At 43.7% G+C, this 24,587-nt stretch overlaps 1 protein-coding gene across 1 annotated transcript in view; it reads left to right on the plus strand.

Moving 5' to 3' along the window:
- The first annotated feature begins 9,300 nt into the window (after positions 1-9,300).
- Positions 9,301-24,587, plus strand: part of DCAF5 (DDB1 and CUL4 associated factor 5) — a 47,413-nt gene continuing 32,126 nt past the window's right edge. The window contains exons 1-5 of the mRNA XM_056851407.1: positions 9,301-9,535; positions 17,146-17,289; positions 18,118-18,154; positions 18,993-19,132; positions 22,206-22,335. Coding sequence (XP_056707385.1) covers positions 9,322-9,535; positions 17,146-17,289; positions 18,118-18,154; positions 18,993-19,132; positions 22,206-22,335 — 665 coding nt within the window. The 5' untranslated portion in view covers positions 9,301-9,321. The remainder of the gene's footprint in view (positions 9,536-17,145; positions 17,290-18,117; positions 18,155-18,992; positions 19,133-22,205; positions 22,336-24,587) is intronic.

Here is a 24,587-nt window from a genome sequence, read left to right on the forward strand (position 1 = left end):
CTGCTCAAAAATGGAATTTCAGACTGATAACCTGCAAAGAATATTAGAGAGGAATATATATGTACATATAATCCTAAACAGGTATCAGGGAAGAAAATTTTAAATTATTCTACTTCATTCAGACATGCAGCTGAGACATGCAAGAGCTGACAAGTTTTGGTTGTTCATGAAAGAGAAGATACAGCCTGCAAGGACATACTCAGACAGAAATCTACTATGACATGATACTGCTTTATGAGCTGACATCAGTTGAGCTGCATCAACTAGCCTGAGCTCAAATTGATTCAAAATGTGATGTCACTTCTTTAAAATACTTCTTTCCCATCTTATCTCCTTGGACACAAGGCAAATAATAGTGAAGCTACCAAGTTATACGGACAAAAATTATAATAGTCCAGTTAACAAAATTAGTTAAAAGTTAAAATATGCAAACTGAAAATTTAAAAGCACTCAAGTATTAAAATGCACAGGATCAATAAAAACTTGCTTCATAGCCCTGATCCTAGAGCTATTCACTCAGACGCAGGTCACACTGACATCAGTGGAACTTACTCAAGGTAAGCGTGCATCCGATTGCAACCTTCCCACCCAATCCATGCACATTTACACTCTAGTAGGTCCCATTACATTCAACAAGATTACTCCCTGAAACCTGGGCATAGGACTGCAACCATAGGCTGGGAATAAGTCCAGCAGAAATTAGTAAAACTTCCTAGAAAATAAAATCATAACGACAATCTGCTCAGGGTATGCATACTTAACACATAGCCCCATCGGCCTTGAAGCTCAGGAATGAGCCCTAAGGCCTAGTTCTCACTGAGGTAGTAATGAAACTGAGATATTAAAAGTATCTAAATATTTTAAATAAATAAATAAAATCATTCCAGTTGTATCACTTTAGATTCCATGTAGGGCCTCACGTGACTGAGAGTACGTCTCCATTCACACCATAATTCCCTGCATGCAGAAAACTAGCATATCAAGATTAAGCAAAATCCTTGAAACAGCTCAACCCAGATACAGGTTTACCATCTCAATGTGAACTATACCTAAGAACTGTCCACAGCTTAGGTTTTTCCCACCTAAACGTTTTGGGAAAATAAAACACAGCTTCAACTACCTGCTATCCAATGTATGCCTAATCCCCTTCCCCAATATTATGTTTTTACAAACAATAAAAACAATTTAAAATGTCAATATTTGAAGTTATAATTAGAGCTGGCAACCAAGTAAAATGTTTAGTTTATTTGTCCCGTAACTAGATGGATAAAGATACAAAGCACAGCTTTAACTCACAGTAATATATTATGAGTTTTAATAAATTTGATTATCTAAATGTTAAAACACCTGAGATTTATTTGGAGCACTTGCAGTACTGTTTACAGCTTTATTAAGAGCACTTTCACACAGACTGAATAATGCACTTTCAATCCACTTTTAACAGTCGCTTGCAAGTGGATTTTGCCATTTTACAGTAAAACCCAGCTGCAAAGTGTATTAAGAGTTTATTTATTCTAAATAAGCAGGCATAGAATTGGACTGGACTTTAATTTACAGTGCTGGTGACTAACCGGTTGCCGTCCTAAGGCCACTTTCCTGGAAGTGCCATTGAATAATATGGGACACACTTCCAACTCAAACTGTTCAGGGCTGCTCCCAACATTAGAACACTCCACATTTTTACAGGCATTTTGCTTCCTTGAAACCACTCCAGGGACCTTGGTTGAAATCTAAAAATACTTTCTGGAGAATAAACCTCACTGAATAAAACGGGGCTTACTTCCAAGGAGACCTGCGTAGGGTTGCTTGCTCCCCTTATGGCATTGCATTGAGCTTATGCAATCTTGATACACCTGAAGTTTCTGTTGGTTCAAAACTGTATTGCAGCAAAGTCTGACTTAAGACTCTATTCTTGGAAACCTTTCAGCCGTTCATAACTCAAGGTTCTTGCTCCATATCAACATCATTGATAGCCCTGGCCCGCTTTTCCTTGCAAACCAAAAACATCTGCAAAGCACAGCAAAGCACCTGCCAAGAGAGAACAGTTTCATGCTAATACCCCAAAGCTGTAACCGAGGGCAACGGGAGGGAAGAAACTTGATAAAGAAACGAGATAAGGGATGCAAGGGAGCAAACATTTATTTAGCAGCATAGAATGTTCTTCGTGTCCAAGCAGACGCAGCTTGGATGAAGAGCAGCTCCTTTACTCTTTTTCAGAACACCGCGATTCCAGAGGCTGGAGTCGGTTCCCAGTTCCTTCTTCACATTTCCTGGTTTCTGAACTGGGAACCAACTTCAACGTCCTCGACGACAGGTAGTAAAACAACGGCTTTATCTGAAGCCCGCCGACCCACCAACTCCCTCCCTCCGTCCCCCCCCCCTTCCTTTGCACCTTGACATTTTACATCAGCAGTCTTAAAACTGGGGTTGGCCATGAAATCAAGGAACTGCAAGAAAACGCCAAGCAAGATCAAATTCAGCGGACCTCTCTCCCTTCCCAACACACTCACCTCTCTTAATCTCACGGGGCCCCTCACATCTCTCAATAAGTCCGTCCCTACGAGTAAAAAGAGTGTTCGTGGGTATATTACCCGTTTTTGTTTCACAAGGGAAGGAACCTGTTCCTGGGGTCCGCGCGCTTGTCGGAGTTTGTTAGCCACAGAACACTTCCGAGCGCTTGCGGGCCGATGAACGTCCCTGTACGACTCAAACGCTTCCGGTAATTGTGGGCGCCGCCATGTTGTACGGCAACTATGCTTTGTTTCTAATATTCATGGAAGGTTTTGCATTGGATTTGCCACTCTCTAGATGCACATTTTCCCCATCTGAATTCTCAAAACTCTGCAGGGGGGCTTATTGTTGAGTTTTGAGAATATGGATGGGGGGAAAGTGCATCTGAAGAGTGGCAAACCCAATGCAAAACCTTCCATGAATAAATGGCCTGTGTATGTGTTTCGGATCTCTCGGGCTGCCAGTGTTGATGAGAAAAAATGACGCCGAGAGTAGGGTGCTTTTTAAACTACGGCTGATATGGGAGAAAGTTGAGGGCAGCAGGAAAAGAGGAAGACCCAATAAGAGATGGACTGACTCAATAAAGGAAGCCACGGCCTTCAATTTGCAGGATCTGAGCAGGGCTGTCAAAGATAGGACATTTTGGAGGACTTTCATTCATAGGGTCGCCATGAGTCGGAAGCGTCTTGACGGCACTTAACACACAACACACGATATGGGAGACGCTTTCCTTTGGGGTTCGTTTTTCAAATGCCTTGCAGAGCATGTCCCATTGCTGGCTCTGCGAAAGGATTCCAAAAAACCCTACTGTCGTCATGTACGCACTGGAGGTTTTGCCTTGGATTTGCCGCTCTCCAGATACACATTTCCCCCACCCGATTTCTCAAAACTCAAAAATAAGCCCCCCGTGCAGAGTTTTGAGCATTCGGATGGGGAAAATGTGCATCTAGAGAGCGGCAAATCCAAGGCGAAACCTCCAGTGCGTACATGTGTTATCTTTTTAGTAGGATCAGCCAGCAACAATTTTACTAAATGGCAAGCTTTCAAGTTTCCCAGAACCGTTCCTCAGATTGGATCTTTAGTACTAAAAATGGGAGAGTGGAAGAAAAAGATCGTTCAAAACATGACGGAGAAGCACTTAGAACGTGGGCGGAGCATTAAAATGGAACAGAGGGGTGTTGAAAATTTAGGCTGCCATCCTAAAGGCACTTTTCTGGGAATAAGCCTCGGGATGCCATCCTCCAGGTGGGACCTGGGGACCCCCAGAATTACAGCTCATTTCATGACTGCAGACATCCTTTCCCCTGGGTGGACTCTATACAGGGTTGCCAGCTCTGGGTTGGGAAATACCTGGAGATTTTGTGGATGGAGCTTGCGCAGACCAGGGTTTGGGGAGGGAAGGGACCTCAATAGGGTATAATACCATAGAGTCCACATTCCAAAGCAGCCATTTTCTCCAGTAGAACTGATATTGGTCGTCTGGAGATCAATTGTAATAGTGGGTGAACTCCATGTGCCACCTGGAGGTTGGCAACCCTAACTCTATGACATTGTACCTTACTGAGGTCCCTGTCCTTCCCAGGCTCCATCCCCAAATCTCCAGGAGTTTTCCAACCTGGATCTGGCAACCCAACCACCCCCCATCCCTCGCCAGTGGCCAATGCCATGCGGGACCTGGCAACCATAAGTAAGCCCCAATGAATAACACTGGGCTTTTTCCATATAAACCTGCCTCGGTTTGCTCCCTTAATTGGATTAGCGGATGTTGGTAAAAAAAAAATAGGCTACAAATTGCGCCAGGGATAGTAGCCATAAAAATTATCATTCCCTCTTGTTAATATGAAAGCAATCGGTAGTCAGCTATCTCCCAATCAGAATTTAGATCTTTTGTAAGAGTAGTAAAAAATATGGCAGCCTTTACATGAGCAATGATGGAGATTGGTTTTAGTTGATGCAGGCTGCAATCTTAAAAACACCTTCCTGCAAGTAAGTCCCATTTCATGAAAAGAGACGTACTTTTACATACACCCATTTAAGATTACTCCCATGCTGTCTACAGAGTCAACAGAGGTCAAAATGAGTTGGCTTTTATTAACTTGTGGTCTAAAGGCAAGAAAGCAATGCCCCTCCCCAGCAAAGCCCCATTCAGTTATCTTCTTCTAGTTGAAAAAAACTTCATGCAAGTTGAGCCTGTGCATTTTTACCTGGAGATAAGCACCACTGAGTTCAATGGAACTGTCAGTTTGAACAGCCCCTTAATCTCATGCTATTTTCAAGTTACGGTGCAGGCAAGCCCTACCTCACACTCATACACTTGATATACACTGCTTGGTTATTATCCCACTAGAAATAAACAGACAGAAAGACATGAGCGGTTGGGGCCCATCCTATCGCATCTGCATGGTTCAAGGTGATATGGCACCAGTTTAACAGTTACTCCAGTATAACATTACATGGGTGCAATACCAGCACCGACACAGGCCTGTAATCAGGATCCACTGACAAAAAAGGACCTAGTTAATATCCTGCATCTTTCCTCTGATGTAAGTAAAGGAAAGGATGGTGTTGGGAATGCAACTTCTATAACCACTTCAAAACAATAGCTGTTGAACTGAAAAGTGTTTATTGTTTATGGTGTCATTGCTGCAATGCCATGGATATGCAGATGGTTCTGGCAGGAGGAAGACAGTTACCGGCACCTAGAGAGTCGCACCTAGAAGAGAAAGATTTGGGTACCCCTAGCTAGATTGTATCTCTTTATTTTGGACAGGAAGGGAAGAAATGACCCACAAGAGGAGAGTCAGACAAGAGGTAAAATCTCTAGATGCAGAGATGGAACTCTTGTCTCTTTAGATCTCTTCTTCTGTGCTGTTAAGCTCTGTCCAGTTAGCATGAAGAATTAAGCCATGGACATCATCTTGAGTATATGTGGCTCAGCTGAACAAAGAGGAGGAACCCCAACCTAGGAAATTCAGATAATGGATGATTTCTAAATACTGCAACTTCAAGAAAAAATAGCCTATCCTAAATAGTAAAGCTTTTGACAGGGTTTCCCATGATGTTCTGATGGGTAAACTGGAGGACTGTGGACTTGGCTCTAGGATAGTTAGGTGGATAGAAAACTGATTGGAGAACCGCACCCAAAGAGTAGCTGTCAATGGCATTTCATCTTATTGGAGGGAGGTGTCCAGTGGGGTGCCACAGATCTCTGTTCTGGGGCCAATACTTTTCAATATTTTTTATAAATGATCTGGATGAGGGGGTGCAGGGACTACTCATTAAAATTGCAGATAACACCAAATTGGGAGGAATAGTGAACACTCCAGAAGATACAGACAGAATTCAACGAGATCTGAACCCATGAGTGGATGTGAACAAGATGCATTCAACAAGGATAAGTGCTGAGTTCTACATCTGGGTAACAAAAAAGAGAAACATGCATACTGGATGGATAGCAGTGTGTGAACAAGATATTGGGGTACTGGTAGACTGTAAGCTGCCAGTGTGATGCAGCAGCAAAAAAGGCTAATGCAGTATTGGGGGGTATCAACAGAGCCATCACACCCAGATCGCAAGATGTCATAGTCCCATTGTATACTACATTGGTCAGGCCACACCTGGAGTACTGTGTGCAGTTCTGGAGGCCTCACTTCAAAAAGGATTGGACAGAATTGAGTGGGTACAGAGGAGAGCAACCAGGATGATCAGGGGCCTGGAGACCAAATCCTACAAGGAAAGGCTGAGGGAGTTGGGAATGTTTAGTCTGGAGAAGAGGAGGTTGAGGGGGGACATGATTGCTCTCTTTAAGTATTTGAAGGGCTGTCACTTAGAGGAGGGCAGGATAGGACTTTCAATAATTGATTTAAATTACTGCCGGAAAGGTGGGATATTAGGGGGCAAAGTTTACAGTAGGAGCAGTTCAGCAGTGGAATCAGCTGCCTAAGGAGGTGGTAAGCTTCCCCTCACAAGCAGACTTCAAGTAGTGGCTGGACAAACACTTGTAAGGTATGATTTAGGTTGATCCTGCATTGAGCAGAATGTTAGACTAGATGGCCTATATGGCCCCTTCCAACTTTATGATTCTATGATCAGAGACCAAGCCATACCCTTATACGTCAAGGCAGATCTGTGGTGCTGCAAGAAAGCCAGACAATACCTTTAATTTCATCCACCTACCTCTCACACATTTATAGTACTGCACCCTACTCCATACCATAACACACAACACAGAATAATATAATGAAGAAAACAGAGAATATTACAGGAGTTTTGTGGTACCTTAAAGACTAACAATATTTTATTCCATCATAAATTTTTGTGGACTAAAGTGCACTTTGTCGGATGCCTAGCACTGGAGAGTTTATGTCATAATTAAATATTATTTGTTTTTAAGGTGCAACAAACAAGACTTATTTATTTTTATTGCAATAGATTAAGGTGTTTTCCATGCATGGACTTTCCCTGTTGCTGCCGCCAATGCAGTACAGTGGCAACGAGGCTTTCACATGGCTGGTTCCTCTGCCCTGGTCCGCTGGTAAAAGCCACCACCATCCCCTGCCATACCACCAGGATTTTTCTGCTTGTTTTAAACATCTGCAACAGAATGTCATTATAATGATATAACAGTGTAACAATATGTGTAATAGATTCTCCATATTCCCAGCTTTCATTTTATTAAAAAGTCTCTAGCCCTTTTCATTGCAGATATATGCGTTTCCCTTTACATCTCCACAATGAATGGGGCTAGAAACTTTTTTTAAAAAGCTGTGAATTCAGAGAACCTCTTACATGTATTGTTATAATATTATACTGATATGATATTCAGCAACCAATTTAAAACAAAAAAGCCTCTCCCCCACCCATGGGGGGGAATGGCTGCCATGTGAGCAGGACCAGGAAAATCCTTACTCCCCATCCCCCAAGGCAACCATCCAGGCTTTGCTGTGATCTTTCCCAAACTTCACAATAAAGCTGGTTTGGGAAAGATCAGGAAAACCCCATGATGCTGTGGGAAAGTGGGGGCGGGGGGCAGGAACTACTCCCAAAAGCATAGAGCCTAGAACAATAACATGCATGGAAATGGCCTAATCCAGCCACCTCTCTGGAATGGAGTATTGCCGTGAATCTTTAACAGTTATTTGGAAACAAATTGCAGTGATAGCAAAGGGATTTACTTCCATGTATATATTGTGGTACAAGATTTTAAGCTGCTGGTGTAGAATGTTACAAAAATAATAGGAATAATCTCATAATTGCTAGTAATCACCTTCAAAGTTGAAATATTTGCCATTTTAAGAAAGTGGAAGAATTCCTTGTAGAAATTTCCTGTTTATGAAGGCAGTTATATACATTTCACATTAGTTCTACTGTCAAACTTGTCATCAGCTCCTGTTGCTTCTAGTTAATTTCTCCAGCATCTGTTCCCCCATGGAGTTCTTTTTCATCAGATTTGACATGTTGGAATCAATTCTTTAAAAGTTGTTTGATCAAACAGCTGGGTTTGAGAAAGTCCCCCTCCCCCTTCTATTCTTTGGTGATCCAAAACAAAACACCTAGGGTTTCCATTTCACCCACAGGGAATATACAAAACGCCAATGACTATCTCAAGGGGCAGATTAGAAACCAGGAGATTGGGAAACGCCCAAAATTCATTCTAATGAGTTTAAAATACAAGTACAAGGAGAGCAGGTGAAGATGACAGATAAGAAAATAAACTGTATTCTGCGTGCCAGTCCTAGAGAGTACTTTGGTGCTGACTGGGGCCCTGTCAGTTCAAAAGAGACCAAACTTCAGGAAGACTCCTCCTGAACTAGGTGTGTTCTAATTCACAGTGGGTTAAGTCTGTCTGCGGTAGTAGAAAAGGGAAAGAGTCCAGTAGCACCTTGAAGACTAACAAAAATATTTTCTGGTAGGGTATGAGCTTTCTGTCTGCAGTAGTAGAAGTCTGTCTGCAGACTTTCTGTTAGTCTGTCTGCAGAAGTAAAAAGGGCAAGAGTCCAGGAGCACCTTAAAAGACTAACAAAAATGTTTTCTGGTAGGATATGAGCTTCCGTGAGCCACAGCTCACTTCTTCAGATACTCATACTCAAAGCTCATACCCTACCAGAAAACATTTTTGTTAGTCTTTAAGGTGCTCCTGGACTCTTGCCCTTTTCTACTAGGTGTGTTCTACTTCATCATAAAGCGTTTCTTTTAATTATTCCGAAAATCGGCGCGTGGGGGGGGGGGTAGTAGCGTAAATGCCAGCCGGTATGGCCGGGTTCTCCGTCTTTCCTTCTCGTCCCCCTCCTCCGGGCTCCACCCAAAAAGAGATCCACCGCCTTTCCCGCTGTTGCAAGCCCTTAAAAATAAAAAAAGTGGATCCGATGACACTGTGATCCCTAGCGGGAGAAGGGATGTACTTCCGCAGGTTGTGTGTTTTTTCCTGGCAGGGGAGGGGGGAGGGGGAAGGCGGCTGAAATAAGTTAGGGCTCCATTTCGGAAAGGCCTCCGCCCGTAAGCGGGCAAGTCCTCTAAAAGAGCCCGGGCGAAGCCGCCGCGGCCCCATCAACGTTCAGCGGCGAAGCAGCAGCAGCAGCAAGAGAGCGCGTGAAGGGGGAAAGGCTGCAGCTGTGGATCAGCTGCTGCCGCCGCCGCCGCCAGGCGGGGGAGGAGTTTAAAGGGGATCAGGAAGCAACGGAGTGTCTAACACCTCTTCCCTGCTATGGCTGGCTGAAGGGGGGGGGATCATCATAACCATAACAAGGGGGGGGAGGCGGGGAGAAGGCAGAGGGAGTGGGGGAGGGGGGGAGTAGCGGCAGCAACCGCGGCATGAGGAGGCGAGCTGGCCCGAGGGGCACCATGAGGTCAGTGGTGGGCTTCTTGTCCCAGAGGGGCTTGCAGGGAGACCCTCTGCTCACCCAGGATTTCCAGAGGAGACGCCTGCGGGGCTGCAGGAACCTCTACAAGAAGGACCTCCTGGGCCACTTCGGCTGTGTCAATGCCATTGAGTTCTCCAACAATGGAGGCCAGTGGCTGGTCTCAGGTAAAGCCAAAAAAACCCCTCCCCCTCCTCCTTTCCCACCTCCTTTTTATTCCCCTGCTCCGTATCCCCCCCTCCACTCCCCCCCCCGGCTTTGAGCTCGGCGAACCCGAATCGGCAGGCGGCGGCGGCGTCTTCACACACACACACACACACACACACACTCCTGATGTTTCCCAAATAGAGATCTAAAATGGTTGACAGGTTGGGGGGGGGTGTTTTGTCCCCACCCCAAATCCTGTTTCATTACCGTCTTCTTTGGGGGGGGGGAGTGGAAGTTCTGTCATCCTCGTCAGGAAAAAAAAAACACCCTGCTTTACTCCGGAGGGCTGAGTTATCTTTTTTAAAAAATAATAATAATAACTGAGATATTCTCTTGTGTCGGATAGCTTTAGAGCAAAAGGGATAAAAAAAAAACCCCGTAGGCCTCCATCCCGGTGACACTTAGTCAAATAAACAACGGGAGAGATTCGATGTTCACTGAATGTGGACGTGGGTGGATTTGGGGTGCGGGTTTGTAGGGATGTACCGCTTATTGGGGGGTGGAAGAGAGCTGAACGGTGAAGGGGGGAGAAGGGGAGCGTTTGGGACCTATTTTTAACGGTTTGGGTGGGCTAGGCTTCTCCTGCTTCGCTTCTGCTTGGGGGCGACGACCCCCTCCCCAACGTCAATGGCCACTGGAGAGGGGCGAAGTCCAGGGGGGAGGGGGGAGGGGGGAGGGGGGAGGGGGGCTGCTGTCAGGTGTCACGGAGGCTCGGAGTTGACGGTGGCTGCTGCGACACGGGTGTGGGGCGAGGAGGAGCCCTTCGGGGCGGGACGGCGGGGTGGAGGGGAGGACCCTTTCGCCCCCCACCCCCCGCTAATTTCAGCAGGGCCCGGGGTGTGTGCGTGTAGGTTTCTTCCTCCCTCCTGCCGCTTTAGGCGCCGCTCTTCCCTCCGAGGGGAAATGGCCAACTCCAGGCCGGCGCTTGAGCGGAGCTGCAGGCCTCGCTGTTCTTGGGCTCCTCATAGCGACAGGACTGGGAATCGAGGGCCGATTCGAGACATTATTAAGACTTTTCCAGCGGTCAGAGAGCGGTTCCTCGGTGGCACAGGCTTCCTCGGGAGGTGGTGAGCCCTCCTTCCCTGGAGGTTTTCAAGCAGAGGCTAGATGGCCATCTGTCAGCAACGCTGATCCTAGGACCTTGGGCAGGTCATGAGAGGGAGGGCATCTTGGCCGCCTTCTGGGCACTGGGGGCGTGGGGGGGAGGTAGTTGTGAATTTCCTGCATTGTGCAGGGGGTTGGACTAGATGACCCTGGGGATCCCTTCCAACTCTTACGATTCTGTGATTCCGTCCATGCGCACCTCATGCCGCTCGCCTGGCCCTTCGCTGACTGGCGGGAGGATAACTGTGGCCTGTGTGTGTGTGTTGCGGGCTTGGCAGCAACGTACACCCTGCCATGTGAAAAAGAGCAAATAGTGTAGCCACGGCTTGGCAGGTGACGAATACCAGGCGGCGCTCAGCAACCTGTGCCGCATACAGAGGAGCGCGGCCTCAGACACACGATTCTTAATCTGGAGTAACTACCTGCAGGTGCAGTTGAAAAGAGCAAGAGTCCAGTAGCACGTTAAAGACTAAACATTTCTGGCAGGGTATGAGCTTTCATGAACCACAGCTCACTTCTTCAGATACAGCTAGAATGTGATCTACCTCAACCTGGTTTTCTGGTTCTAGTCTCTTGGCGTTGGAGCAGGCACACTTCACGCAAATGTGTGGATTGGATAGGTGGAAAATGAAACTCACTGTTCTATCCAGTCGAGTTATGAATGTAAGAAGCTGGATGAAGCGTGTTATGTATTTGAAGCCGGCTTGGGCTGGCCAGTGTAGTGCGTCTGTATTTGCTCTTTTTTACACGGCAGGCTTCCCGGCTGCACCTTGTAAAGAGTTTTGACATTGGGGTCCCACAGTGCCTCTGTTCTTCGAAAGAATCAAGAAGGACACTTTGGATGCACTATCCAAATCGGAGAAGAAACTATGGGTTTAAAACCTTTTATTAACTCTATCAAGTTGAGTCGATGGTAGAAGAGTTTTTTAAACTTGGGATGAAGTCTAACAGCATATCTGCTGCATCACATAACCTTTCTTGAGGGGCAAGGAGGAGGTGATTTCCCCCACCACAACAGCATTTTTGCTATTACTATGCTGTAGGGTTGCCGACTCTGGGTTCGTAAATACCTGGAGGGGGAGGGTGGGCTGTAGGGAGGGGAGGGACCTTAGTAGGGTATAGTACCATACTGTCCACCTTCCAAAGCAGCCATTTTTTCCAGGAGAAGTGGAATAATCATTTTAAATAAATAAGCTATTTATGTATTCTGGAGATCAGTTGTCATTCCAGGGAGTAGCCCTCACCTGGAGGTTGGCAACCCTACTATGCTGGCTGTAATTATGTGCCAGCTGATTTTAAAGGGATTTAAAGTTTTGGGTTTTTTTTAAAACTCTTGATAGCCCTAGGTTAATGTTCTTTTATTCTGGATTTCAGTGGATTTGGTTAAATGTATACATGTATTGTAAAAGATACAGTTGAAGGCGCTACCTTGAAATCCTGAAGGAGTTTCTCTTCGGTTATGAATTGTCACACAATAAACAGAAGCCTTATTTTGTTTTCACATGTCATCATTTTTTAGTGTTGTGGGGGCCTCAAAAGCTGAAGTGTGCCTGATATAGGGTCTAGCAGTGAAAAGAGTAAGTAAACTGGGGAAAATATTGTTTGCCCAGGGCAGGGTACTGTGTGAGTCTGGCTCTGGATAATAGCAGCTTCAAAATTGTATTGCTTAATTTGTAGAGGGGACAAGGAACTGCAAAAGATTGTAGAAATCCCATAACAGATTTCATACCAGTAACTTGTGTGAAAAAAATATGGCAGAACATCATTAAAGAGAACCAGTACTTCATTACTGTAAGTATTCAACACAAACATACTCAAAATATTTTTCACTGTTTACTGTTACTGCTGTCTGCAACAATCAGCCATTATCTAGACATGTAAACACATATTTTAAAAGGGTAGGGAAAGAGTACTTTGATTCTAGGTCCTCATAGAACTGAGATTTCTTCAGAAGCCAAAATACGTGTAGCCCTAGCTGTGGAAAAGCAAACTTTGCCCTCTGGTTAAAGTAGTTGCTTTAGGTGGCTCTGACTACAAAGAGACAGCATGTCAGAATCTCCTGTATTTGTACTGATTTTGCTAGTTGCCACTTCATCGTTTTTAGTGCAGTTCTCCATTTTTTTCTATTGGAATTCTGTCTAGGTGTCTTTGCCACAGACCCTAGCCCAGCTGTGTGAAGCAAAGGCATTGCAAAGAGGTTGAAAGGGTACTGGTTGTCAGCTGGCTTTCTTTTAAACAGTTCCTAGTGCCTTACGGGTTTATTTGAGCAGTGAGAGAAATAAAATCATTCAGACTTCTGAAAATAAGGAGGACTTCTACAGTGCAAACAATTCAGGTTTGTTTGATGGCAATAAGCCCTTTATGGTATTTATATTTCAAATATAAATAGTGGATAAGACTCAGCTGGAATGAAACTAGTCAACTGAGAGAGCACATTGAAGGTAGTATGGTTATCTGTCTCTGCCATGTCCACTGTATGTGACAGTGTTGTTCAAGGTTGAGAACCTAATGGTTTCTGCATGATTTGAAAATTGAATGGTAATGAACCCCAGGCAAGCTGTTGGTACAAGATGGGGAGAGAAAATGGAAGGGGAGTGAAGGCAGTTCAGGAATAATTACCATATGCATAACTATCAGATGTGAAATAGTCTTGCCCAAGTATAGTGAACCCTATAACTTGTGTTGAAAACCAAATCTTATGTTAATATTTTAAATCAAACTAACATTATTGGCATATTTGGCAAAAGTTGCAGTAAAAAAAAATTCCCTAGTGAAATTGACTGAAAATTTGTGGGATTATGTCCCTGGATGCAAAGAAGTAAATTGTGAGCCAGTGTACCAGTTTAATGTTTGTTGAGGCGAGGAATATTGTATTGCCAGACTGTTATTCAAGAGTGACAAAACTGTGTGACACTTTTAAGGGCTTTCCTTGGCTGATAATATTGTTGATTCTTCAGGCAGGGAGTTGATGCAGAACTTCAGTTTGTCTATTCATTGAGAACATATTGGATAGATGGTCAAAGAAATGCCATCTTTTAAAGAACATAAGAGCCCTGATGGATCAGACCAGTGGTCTATCTAATCCAGCATTCTGTTTTAGTCAGAGGTCCACCACTTATCCTGGAGGGCCAACAACCAGACATTTCTTACTAGACCTGCTTATAATTACAAACCTGTAGGTAATTGTTGGTAACCTGCTTGTTTAACATGACATAATTTGTGCGTACAGTGGAAGAAATAGTGGTTCGGGACATGATTTTAATAGGTTTGGCAATCAACTAAGAACACGTTGGATACTATATTCTTTTTACTGTAGAAGGATAACATTGGCCAGACTGCTTTCAAGTCTTGGCCTGGACCTATGCCTACTGTGAGGGTATAATGATCATATACTGTTTACATTACTGTACAGTTCTGAAGTGCTTCAGATCTATGTATGCTATATATGTTGAACAAGTGTAACTTTTTGAACATCTGACCTATAATATGTTAAGGCTTCTATATTTTTAAGGGTGTAAAAATACCAGTACTTCCATAAAGCAGCACTGAAAAACAGCTTAAATTACACTGATGAGTATCCTGCCTATCATAACAGAGTCTGAAGCATGTCTGCTTTGACCTAAATATACTGAGGAAAAGAAAAAGTGATTCTTCATTGCTGTCTTGATATTATTTAAATACATGTTTGATAAAAACCTTTTCTTCAATATTTAAGGATCATCATGTTAGGGGAATGTTAGTTTGTCTCTCCAGGGGCCTCTAAATAGAGGGTGGTATATGGAATACGCTCTTCCTATTTTCTACTAAACTTAAGTAGTTTAACAACAACTTGGGGGGGGGCAATTAATGGATCAGTTTCACAGAGTGATATTACCACAGTAATAATGTAGAAAGTTTTGGATGTCTACACCTTCAGGGGGAAAGTAGGGGAAAGAGCATTTGCCCAGACTTAGTAGACTACTATGCAGCTGGAGGTAACTCTTTTGTTGTCTTGATGTTTGATAGGTTTTCTTATTGCTATTTTTAACCACTTCCTTTTCTGACACATGGGTGATTGTTGGTGCTCTTCACTGGTTCATACATCCACCAAAAGGATATTTGCAGTTGGAAATACTATATTGTCTGTTTTTAAAAAGCAAAACTTTCCACATCATTGACATGGCTTGCTAGAGCATATGTGTGGGATTATGTTGACACTTCTGCTGTTTGCTCCATTGCCAGGGGTAGCTCTGGGAGTTCTGATCAAAGAGAGATTAATAAAATGACCCTAGCAATAGGGATGGGATCTTATGAAAGGGAAATGTTCTGATATGTATGCAAAATATTTAGGACTGGATTTTGCAATGGCAAAGAAGTTAGCAATGCACATATCCAAATGATATCTTGGTGATTAGGCCTGGTATATGCTGAATATGAGGATAATTCAGATTTCTTTTGCACTAAAGAAGAGTTAACAGAGTTGACGGCACTTAAGAGTCATCTCGCTGTGACCCCAGGATTGTTTTCTTGCATACTCCTTCCTTGTAGAAAGGTGGTGATGGAGTTTATCCCAGTGCATGTAACTTTGCTCTGAAAGTAGTATCTGCTATATTGTTGCTAATTTGTCCTGTTTGAGCAGATCCTTTTCTGCTTGGGATTTTAGTATGCTGAATGTTTGTCTGCAAGCTTTACTAGAAATTAAAGTGAAATGTTGAAATGAATTGTGAATTTAAATTTTTAATGCCTGGTAAATTGGACAGTCTAGTCTGGAAATCTTGCTCTTGAGAAACTTGTACTTGTTGAAGCCTCTAGAAACCAGAGCAGATGCACTGAAAGGGCTGCAGTAGAGCTCTTCATCTTCCTTGTGGGTTCCATGCATTTGGACATGAAAGCACGCTTGTGAGCTGTGGTCATAGATTCAACCATATGTGTGATTTTCAGACCACTTTGAGTTGTGGTGCTCATAGGCATGACCTTGGCTTATTTGCTTGTGCTGATGCTTCAACCAAGATCAAAATTTTAAATACTTGCATGTGTGAAACATTTATTTTGGGAGTTTTATATCTTACTGTTGTGTGCTGATATCTAAAGTGTCAAATGTAGATACTTTGTAAGAAGTCCGCCATAAAGGACAATGCTGGATGTTAGATTTAAGCTCAGTCACACACACACACAAAATCACAGGTATTTCTTGAATCTCTTTAAAAACGCTGGCTTGAAGTCTAGTGAAAGGACTTTGTTCTTACTACCCATGGCAGGCTTCCCTGTTAATTCACCATAAAAATAAGTTGTGTTTTATAAGCTAGCTGAAACTTTAAAACTTTTAATTTAAGCATGGTGTGGATAAAGGAGAATGTATTGGAAAAGTGTGTAACAGTGTTAACCTTTATCTTTGACCATGTACTGGACTAAGTAGTAAACTAAGTAGTCTAGTTTGGCATGGATCCTATACTATGTGAACAGATCTGCACTGCATAACAAGCAACTCTTTCACTCATAGGGTTGCCAACCACCAGGTTGTAGCTGGAGATCTCCCACTATTACAACTGATCTCCAGCCGATAGAGATCAGTTCACCTGGAGAAAAATGGCCGCTTTGGCAATTGGACTCTGTGGCATTGAAGTCCCTCCCCTCCCCAAACCCTGCCCTCATCAGGCTCCGCCCCAAAAATCTCCCACCGGTGGCAAAGAGGGACCTAGCAACCCTCTTCACTCACCACCACCCCACAATCTTCCATGCTCTCCCAAATTTTGCTCCACGGGCCCCCATGATTTATTTTATTTAATTTATGTTATTCTTCATCTGCATTTCTTGCTAGGACCCAAGGCAGATTACACAGAATTAGTTAATATAATCAACAGGATGGGACATACAATAAACAATGAAAGGCATTTGTACTGGCAGTTGTTGTTTTTGCCCATTTGCAGGTTGGTATCTTGCTCAGATAAGCGAAGCTGTCTTGGAGGAGCATAGGGGGAGAGGCAGTCTTGTAGATATGAGGGTCTAATGCCATGAAGGGCTTTATATGTGATAGCCAATACCTTAAATTGAGCCTGGTAACTGATGGGTAGCCAGTGGAGTGACTGCAGAATGGGAGTAATATGCACGCTCCATCTAGCTCCTGACAATAGTTTCCGAACTGATTTTGAGGGGAGACCAAAGGACAGTGCATGGTGGTCAGTGGAAGGCTATAAAATATCCATACCCTTCTTCCTCAAGCTGAAAGGGAGATTCAGATCCAAGCCTTTGGCCTTTATGCTGAAAGTGTTCATAGGTGATGTAAACATAATGTTCTTTTCTAGAAAGAGGCTAGTTATCCTATCAGACAATGGTGAAGAGATTTGACTTAACATTTTGGTTTTCTCAACCTACCAGCACTATAATATTTTGGTTTTTTTTTCTCCAGTTTTGTTTTCAACATATGTTCTAATGATACTGAAAGTATTTCTTAATTCTCTTACGTATGCTCATGTTCTCTTTCATACAGGTGGAGATGATCGTAGAGTTCTACTTTGGCATATGGAACGTGCAATCACCTCCAGAATCAAGCCAGTTCAGCTGAAAGGGGAACATCATTCTAACATCTTCTGTCTGGCTTTCAATAGTGGCAACAGCAGGGTATTTTCTGGAGGTAAGGCGGGAAAGCTTGAAAAAGAGTGCAAGAATAAATGATGGGTCCAAGGTTTTTGCATGCAATCTGTTTTATAGTACATGTATATTAGAAACTGATCCTACCATCTTCTTGTGAAAGAGCCTTATTTTCTGGGTGTAGTATTCTGGATTAGAGAACATTTAATTCTTCCTTTCAAATAGCCTGTCCCAAGTTGTTGTTTGGCTGTGGAAGTTGTAAAGAACTTACTGGGCCTTGCTTGAAACCTGACCACTGATGAGGGAGACTCTTCTCCCTCACATCAACTCTCTAAATAGAAGAAGAATACTGGCATGGGTTCATGAATCTCTCTTTTAAATGTGTTCTATTTTGGGGGAGGCTGAGTTATTTTTCTGTAGTAGTAATTCCCAATTATGTGTGTGCTGCCAGTGTGCAAAGTGGTGGTATTTGCAAGGCAGGTAGAAGGGCGAGGGGTGCTTAAGCTTTGCACCTTTGTGGGTGGAATTCTTTTCTTGAACTCAGGCTAGAGAAAGTGGGCCAAATTAGCAGGGGAGAGACAGGCAGAAAGGGCTCATGGAGGAAGAGTGGTGATCAGAGGAATGAGTATGCTTTCCCTACAGTTTCTCCTATGCAAGTATCTGTCCTCTCCCATGGCAGTTTTTAGTATGTCAGAGGCAAGCAAGACATTGGGAATCCAGGGTCTGCCATGGAACATTTAGTTCTGCCTTGGAAGGAAACCATTTCCTCTATTCTCCTTGTTTTTTCTTTCTCAAATCTGCACAAATGCTCTCCTACTTCCAAATAAAAGTTTTAATCAACATTGTGGTGTTAAATTCTTTTTCATTATAGGTAATGATGAACAAGTTCTGCTCCATGATGTTGAAAGGTAAATATATGCTTGTTTTGGTTTTGGTTTTTTTTTAATGCATGAGCAATCTATGCTGGGGAAAATGAGCAATGGTGGTATGCTAGAAGAAATGTACTGATACTCTTGAGCCCAAAGATAAAGCTTTAATGTGTAGATGATGTTGGCTAGCATAACGGCAACTTTGAGCATCACTATTTGCTATTCCTTCCAGTTTTTCTGCATTCTGCTTACTGCTTCCCTCTTCTACTTTTTTCACCTTCCCCTACCATTTTATATGATATTTGATTCTGTATCATGGATAATATGCATCAAAGTTGTTGTAAAGTAAACCTTTTGGATCCAAAAGCCATGATCCAGAAATCTCCCATATGCACATTCTCAAATTTGTGGTGCTTTTCTCCCTTCTGAACAAGCATGGATATCTGCTTCCTGTCCCTAAGGTCAGTTTCATACAACTGCTGTTAAAGATTTCCCTTAGTATAGAAAGCAGACTGTGACTTTTGGGATGAGGTGGAGACAGAAGTGTTGTCTTGAGAAAGACCCTTTGTGCATTTAACTGTCACTTTATGGTTCTTTAATTCAGGTCTAAAGTTTGTAATATATTGCATGGCTAAATCTCTCATGCAAGATTTAGTTGAGATAAAGTTTCCAGCAAATGCACTTGGAGAGAGGGAGCTGATACATTTGTATGGGTATTGCCTACTAAATTAACCTCCAGGTTTCAGGTATTCTTATGGGAAGTAGAGGATAATGAGAAAATTTAATATTTTCAAGGGAAGGTCTTTTGTGATACCTGACAGCCCATCCCTCCTAGCTAAATGTAGAAATGTGGAAATGATGTCTGTGTCTTTTTCAGTGGTGAAACTTTGGATGTGTTTGCCCATGAAGATGCCGTCTATGGCCTGTCAGTGAGTCCAGTGAATGATAATGTTTTTGCAAGCTCATCAGATGATGGCAGGGTTCTCATCTGGGATATCCGAGAGTCTTCCAATGGAGGTGAGGGCTATGAATGTGTGAGTGTAAATGCTAACCTTTTACATCTAAGTAAATTGGTACTGTGTTATGGTACAAATGTTCTCTTATTATGTTGATGTCCTATTTGACTGCTGTGGGTGTGATAAAGCAGATTCTCCCCACCCTCCACTAATAGTCCTTTGCAAACCTTCAGCTTGTTCCCTTTGATACTGAACTTCATGTTTGAATGCCTATCAGCAGGACAGCAAAATGGATCACACAGCGACAAGATAGGGCTTCTGCATACCCAGGAATATAGGAAAAAATGATATGAAATTAACCCCCTCCCCCAGCATAAAAAGCCCTTTGAAGAGTGATCATGCTCTAAGAAGTGTGAGCTATGGGTCCATTTAAACATAGGGGGAAGAAAATGAGGTGGGATGAGGATGCGGAAATTGGCTTGCTCTAGTACCTGTAAATTGTTGTCCCACCTTTCCTATAAAGACTTCAGGGCAGAGTATGTAATGTACTGTAAAGTAGTTGTAGGCTTGCCAGCCCCTGCCCCAAGCAACAGCAGAAGAAAAAATAAAAAGGTTGTTGGGTAACAGCATGACATAGCACCTCCTTTGGGATTGGCCCAAGCTAGTTTTCATTGATTCCTAGATGACTAATTATGGTTTTACTATAGAGCTTTGACCAATTCCTAGACAGGTATGATGTCATTCCCAGGTTTTCCTGGAAGTGATATCACACCAATGGCCAGCACTTGTGTTGCCAGCTCCAGGTTGGGAAATACATGGAGATTTTGGAGGTGGAGCCTGAGGAAGACAGGGTTTGTGGAGGGGAGGGACTTCAGTGGGGTATAATGCCATAGGGTCCACCTACCAAAGCAGTCATTTTCTCCGGGTGAACTGATATCTGTCGCCTGGAGATCTCTGACCACCATCAGGAGGTTGGTAACTCTAGCCACTACCGCCATATCCTTTCGAACAAGTCTCCTGCTGGTTGCCAGGCTGAGTTTGGCAACCCTTCATGTTAGGCTAAGAGAAAATGACTGGTCCAAGGTCATCCAGTGTGTTTCATGGCTGAATGGGAATTTGAGCCCAGGTCTCCCTGGTATTAATCCAACTGCACCACATTGGCTATCCTGGAGAAGAGATTTCTTGCCTCACAGGACCTAGGCTTGAATCCCTACACCGTCATGGAAACTTGCTGGGCAATCTTGGGCCAGTCATATATTCTCAACCTAACCTACCTCACGTAAGAGCCCCGTGGTGCAGAGTGGTAAGCTGTAGTACTGCAGCCCAAGCTCTGCTCACGACCTGAGTTCGATCCCAACGGAAGTCGGTTTCAGGTAGCCGGCTCAAGGTTGACTCAGCCTTCTATCCTTCCATGGTCGGTAAAATGAGTACCCAGCTTGCTGGGGGTAAAGGGAAGATGACTGGGGAAGGCACTGGCAAACCACCCCGCAAACAAAGTCTGCCTAGAAAACGTCGGGATGTGACGTCACCCCATGGGTCAGGAATGACCCAGTGCTAGCACAGGGGACCTTTACCTTACCTAACCTACCTCACAGGGTTGTTGATAAAATGGAGGAGAGGGGAACAATGTAGGCCACTGTGTGGGAGAACAGTGGGGTTTAAATGAAGTAATCCACTTCTATCACAGATACATACAGATCTGCAAAGATGCTCATATGGGACTGACACAAAGACTTGGTTTTTCATCTCCTGTTTTGTCCAGTGATGTAGGCTGTTTGCCAGGCTTATGCCTTTGGTTCTGTGTTACTTTGAGAGAACCTTGTCCTCTTCAGCTCAGCCACAGCTTGGAACAGAAACGTGGAAGGCTGAGAGCCCTCTGTGGGATTTTGCAAGTTGTAATGGGAGGGTTATCGGTCTGAGGATCATGCTGTGAGATTTAATCCTGGAGTTTGGAAAAACTGAAGAGGAAGTGGGAATGAAAGAGCTAGAGACTTTTTAAAAATGAAAGCTGGGAATTCAGAGAACCTGATACACAGATGGCTATATTGTTGTAATGGTATTCAATTGTTGAATTTTTAAAAAAGTTCCTGTGTGTGTGAGGGGGGGATAATTGGCTGCTGAGGGGACAAGGGCAGGGAGAATGTCTGCCATGTAGACAGGACAAGAAAAAACTATGGTAAGCTTTCTCACCCACCTAGCAGCCATTCAGGCTTTGTCATGATCTTCCTTAAAACTTTGGAGGAAAGAAACAGAAAAATTGGGGGAAAGCCAGGGATGCCCCAGGAGATGCAATAGTGCGCCATGATGTTGTGGGGAAGCTGGGGAAATCAGTTTCCCAGCAACATCTAACCCGGGGCAAATAACCTGTGTGGAAAGAGCCTTCAAGGGGTTATGCCTCCGTAGTCAAAGCTTCAGTGTGAAAGTCAGAAGGAAACAGAGCTTAGTGCCATCTTCAAAAAGCGAGTCTCAGTGCCAGCGTTTCCCCCCATCTTTTTAGCCCTCTAACAGGGCTTGTTCAAAAATAGCTCACGTGTGAGCTCTCAGTGGTTGGGTGGGGGGGCAACAAAACTCTCATCAAGTCAACGCTTTTGTGCCAACATAGGAAGGGGTGAGGAAGAATACACCTATGCTATAACTAATTAGTTAGCAAGAAAAAATAGCACAAGGCTCAAAATATATACAATATGCAAAGGGTTATATTAATACTACAAACAACAATAGTGACAAAGTGAATACCACCCACAAGTGACACAACAATAAGTGTAAATACAAACAATTCGCTTCTATAAGCAATCAAAGTTTCTCACAACATAGAGATTGTTTAAATTGTTAACATTGCTTCAATTTCTTTGCATAACGTTGGAAACTTAAAGAATGATTTTCATTTTCATTCAGCGAGGGGTGTGGGAGTGCCACCCATGCCATCCTTTCTCACTTGCTGCTTTCACAATGGGGGGAGGCTTTTCCTGACCCTGAGTGGAACCAGCCCTGGTTGATGCCAATACTATTTGCTATAGACCATGTTAGCAAACACCATATTTTCAGATCTCTCCTAAGAAAAGTGAAGCCCGATGTCCAAATATTGCACAATAGAAACTCTGTTGCTTTCTTATCTGATCTGCATTTTTCAACAGATCCCTTCTGTTTGGCAAATTATCCATCAGCTTTTCATAGTGTGATGTTCAATCCAGTAGAGCCAAGGTTACTAGCCACTGCCAACTCTAAAGAAGGTGTAGGACTCTGGGATATTCGTAAGCCTCAAAGGTAGGGGATTATAGTCTTGTTTACGTATGTGTTACATTTATGAAGCTGGGGAGAGAAAAGACTAATTGGTGCTTATAGTACTGTTTAGTATTTAATGTCCTGCAATAATTCCACTTCCTAGAGTGTGAGATTTGTACACCATATAAAATATATAATACCGGTAAGTCCTATTAGAACATTTCTGGAAAAGAATTTTGGTAATGCCTGCAATTTCACAAGGTTTGCAGCCTCAAGAACAATGTGGCACGGCCAAATACTTGGTGGTATTGGAGAGCCAGCGTGGTGGTGTGGTTAAGAGCAGTGGTTTGGAGCGGTGGACTCTAATCTGAAGAACTGGGTTTGATTCCCCACTCCTCCAGATGAGCGGTGGATGCTAATCTGGTGAACCGCGTTGGTTTCCCCACTCCTACACATGAAGCACGCTGGGTGACCTTGGGCTAGTCACAGTTCTCTTAGAGCTCTCTTAGCCTAACCTACCTCACAGGGCCTCTGGTGATTTTAAAGGGAAGGTGATTTTAAACTGGTTTGATGCTTCCTTAAGAGGTAGAGAAAGTCAGCATATAACAACCAACTCTTCTTCTTCAGAAGGAAGCTTTTGGCTTATCTGCATTAGATTTTGTGATTCTTATTTTCTTGCAGCTCACTTCTGTCGCTTCAACCTTGGGCCACCCTGAGCCATCCATGTTCTTATTTGCCATGGAGCCCTCTTTGGATTAAATTCTGTTGAACTACGGTAGTAATTCTCACAATGAACTACAGTTGTTGCTTCTGCTGCTAGTAGCAGTTTCACATGTCAACCATGTATTTTATAAAGAAGTCTCTATTTCAATTAATGAATGCAATAAGAAGAAGAGAGTACGGAACACAGACAGAAAAAATAAAAATAGGGGAGAGGGATGCAGTGGGTTGGAGAAAGAAGGTTGCTGCGTAGATATAAAGCTTGGGTTAATCAGTATGAGGAAGAAGAAACAAGACAACAATAAAGAAGAGCTGTCATAGCAAAACATATTCCTATAATGAGCAAGTGGTTTGGAAAGACATCCATAAAACCCAGGAATGGATACCAAACAATCTGCCTTTGGCTGCATCAGACAGAATGGTAACCAATGTGTGGCTTTTGTCCCTGAGAATACGGTCCCAGACTCTTAACATGCCCGATGGATTAATATTTTGGTGTGTTTTTTTAAGAGTTCCAATGAGATGCCGCTAGTTATCAGGCTGGTACCAAAACAATCCTAGAGGTATACAATCATTTTTTGCTAAATATCAAAACATACTTAAAACACAGTAACAATGAAAAACCTTATCCTAACAGATGGTGCCGAAATAGTAAGCCCCCCTTATCATATGGGTGAGCAACAGGGGACACAGGTGAACAACAGGGGACATAAACCCTAGTGGGGTCCGGCAGGGGAGGCCAATTGGTGTACATCCATCCTCAACAGTAGGCCTGGCAGAACATCTCCATCTTACAGGCTCTGCGGAATTGAATCAAGTCCCACAGGGACTGAGTCTCACTCGGCAGAGAGTTCCGCCAGGCCAGTGCTGAGAAAACCCTGGTTCTGGTCAAGGACAGGCGGCATATGTTTTGGGCCAAGGATCCCCAGCATATTGGTTCCAGTCAAGTGCAGCACTCTTTGAAGAAGAAGAAGAGTTGGTTTTTATATGCCGGCTTTCTCTACCACTTAAGGAAGAATCAAACCGGCTTACAATCACCTTCCCTTCCCCTCCCCACAACAGACACCCTGTGAGGTAGGTGGGACTGAGAGAGTGTGACTAGCCCAACATCACCCAGCTGGTTTTGTGTGTAGGAGTGGGGAAACAATTCCAGTTCACCAGATTAGCCTCCGCCGCTCATGTGGTGGAGTGGGGAATCAAACCCAGTTCTCCAGATCAGATTCCACTGCTCCAAACCACTACATCATGCTGGCTCTCTTTGGGGAGGGGATATTGGGAGAAATGGTCCTGCAGGTACTATGGTCCCAGACCATTAAAGGTTAATATCAAAACTTTGAACCTGATCCAGTATTCAATCTGAAGCCAGTGCAGCTGGCAGAGCACTGGTTGTATGTGCGTTCTCAGAGGGGTCCCTGTAAGGACCTGTGCCACCGCCTTCTTGACCAGTTGTCATTTCCGGAGCAGCCTCAAGGGTAGCCCTGCTTAGAGTGAGCTACAGTAGTCTAGCTTGGGGGTGACCGTTGCATGGATCACTGTGGGTAGATCAGGGCGGGACAGGTAGGGCATCAACTGCC

This window comes from Euleptes europaea, chromosome 6 (assembly GCF_029931775.1).
Source record: "Euleptes europaea isolate rEulEur1 chromosome 6, rEulEur1.hap1, whole genome shotgun sequence".
NCBI lineage: Eukaryota > Metazoa > Chordata > Lepidosauria > Squamata > Sphaerodactylidae > Euleptes > Euleptes europaea.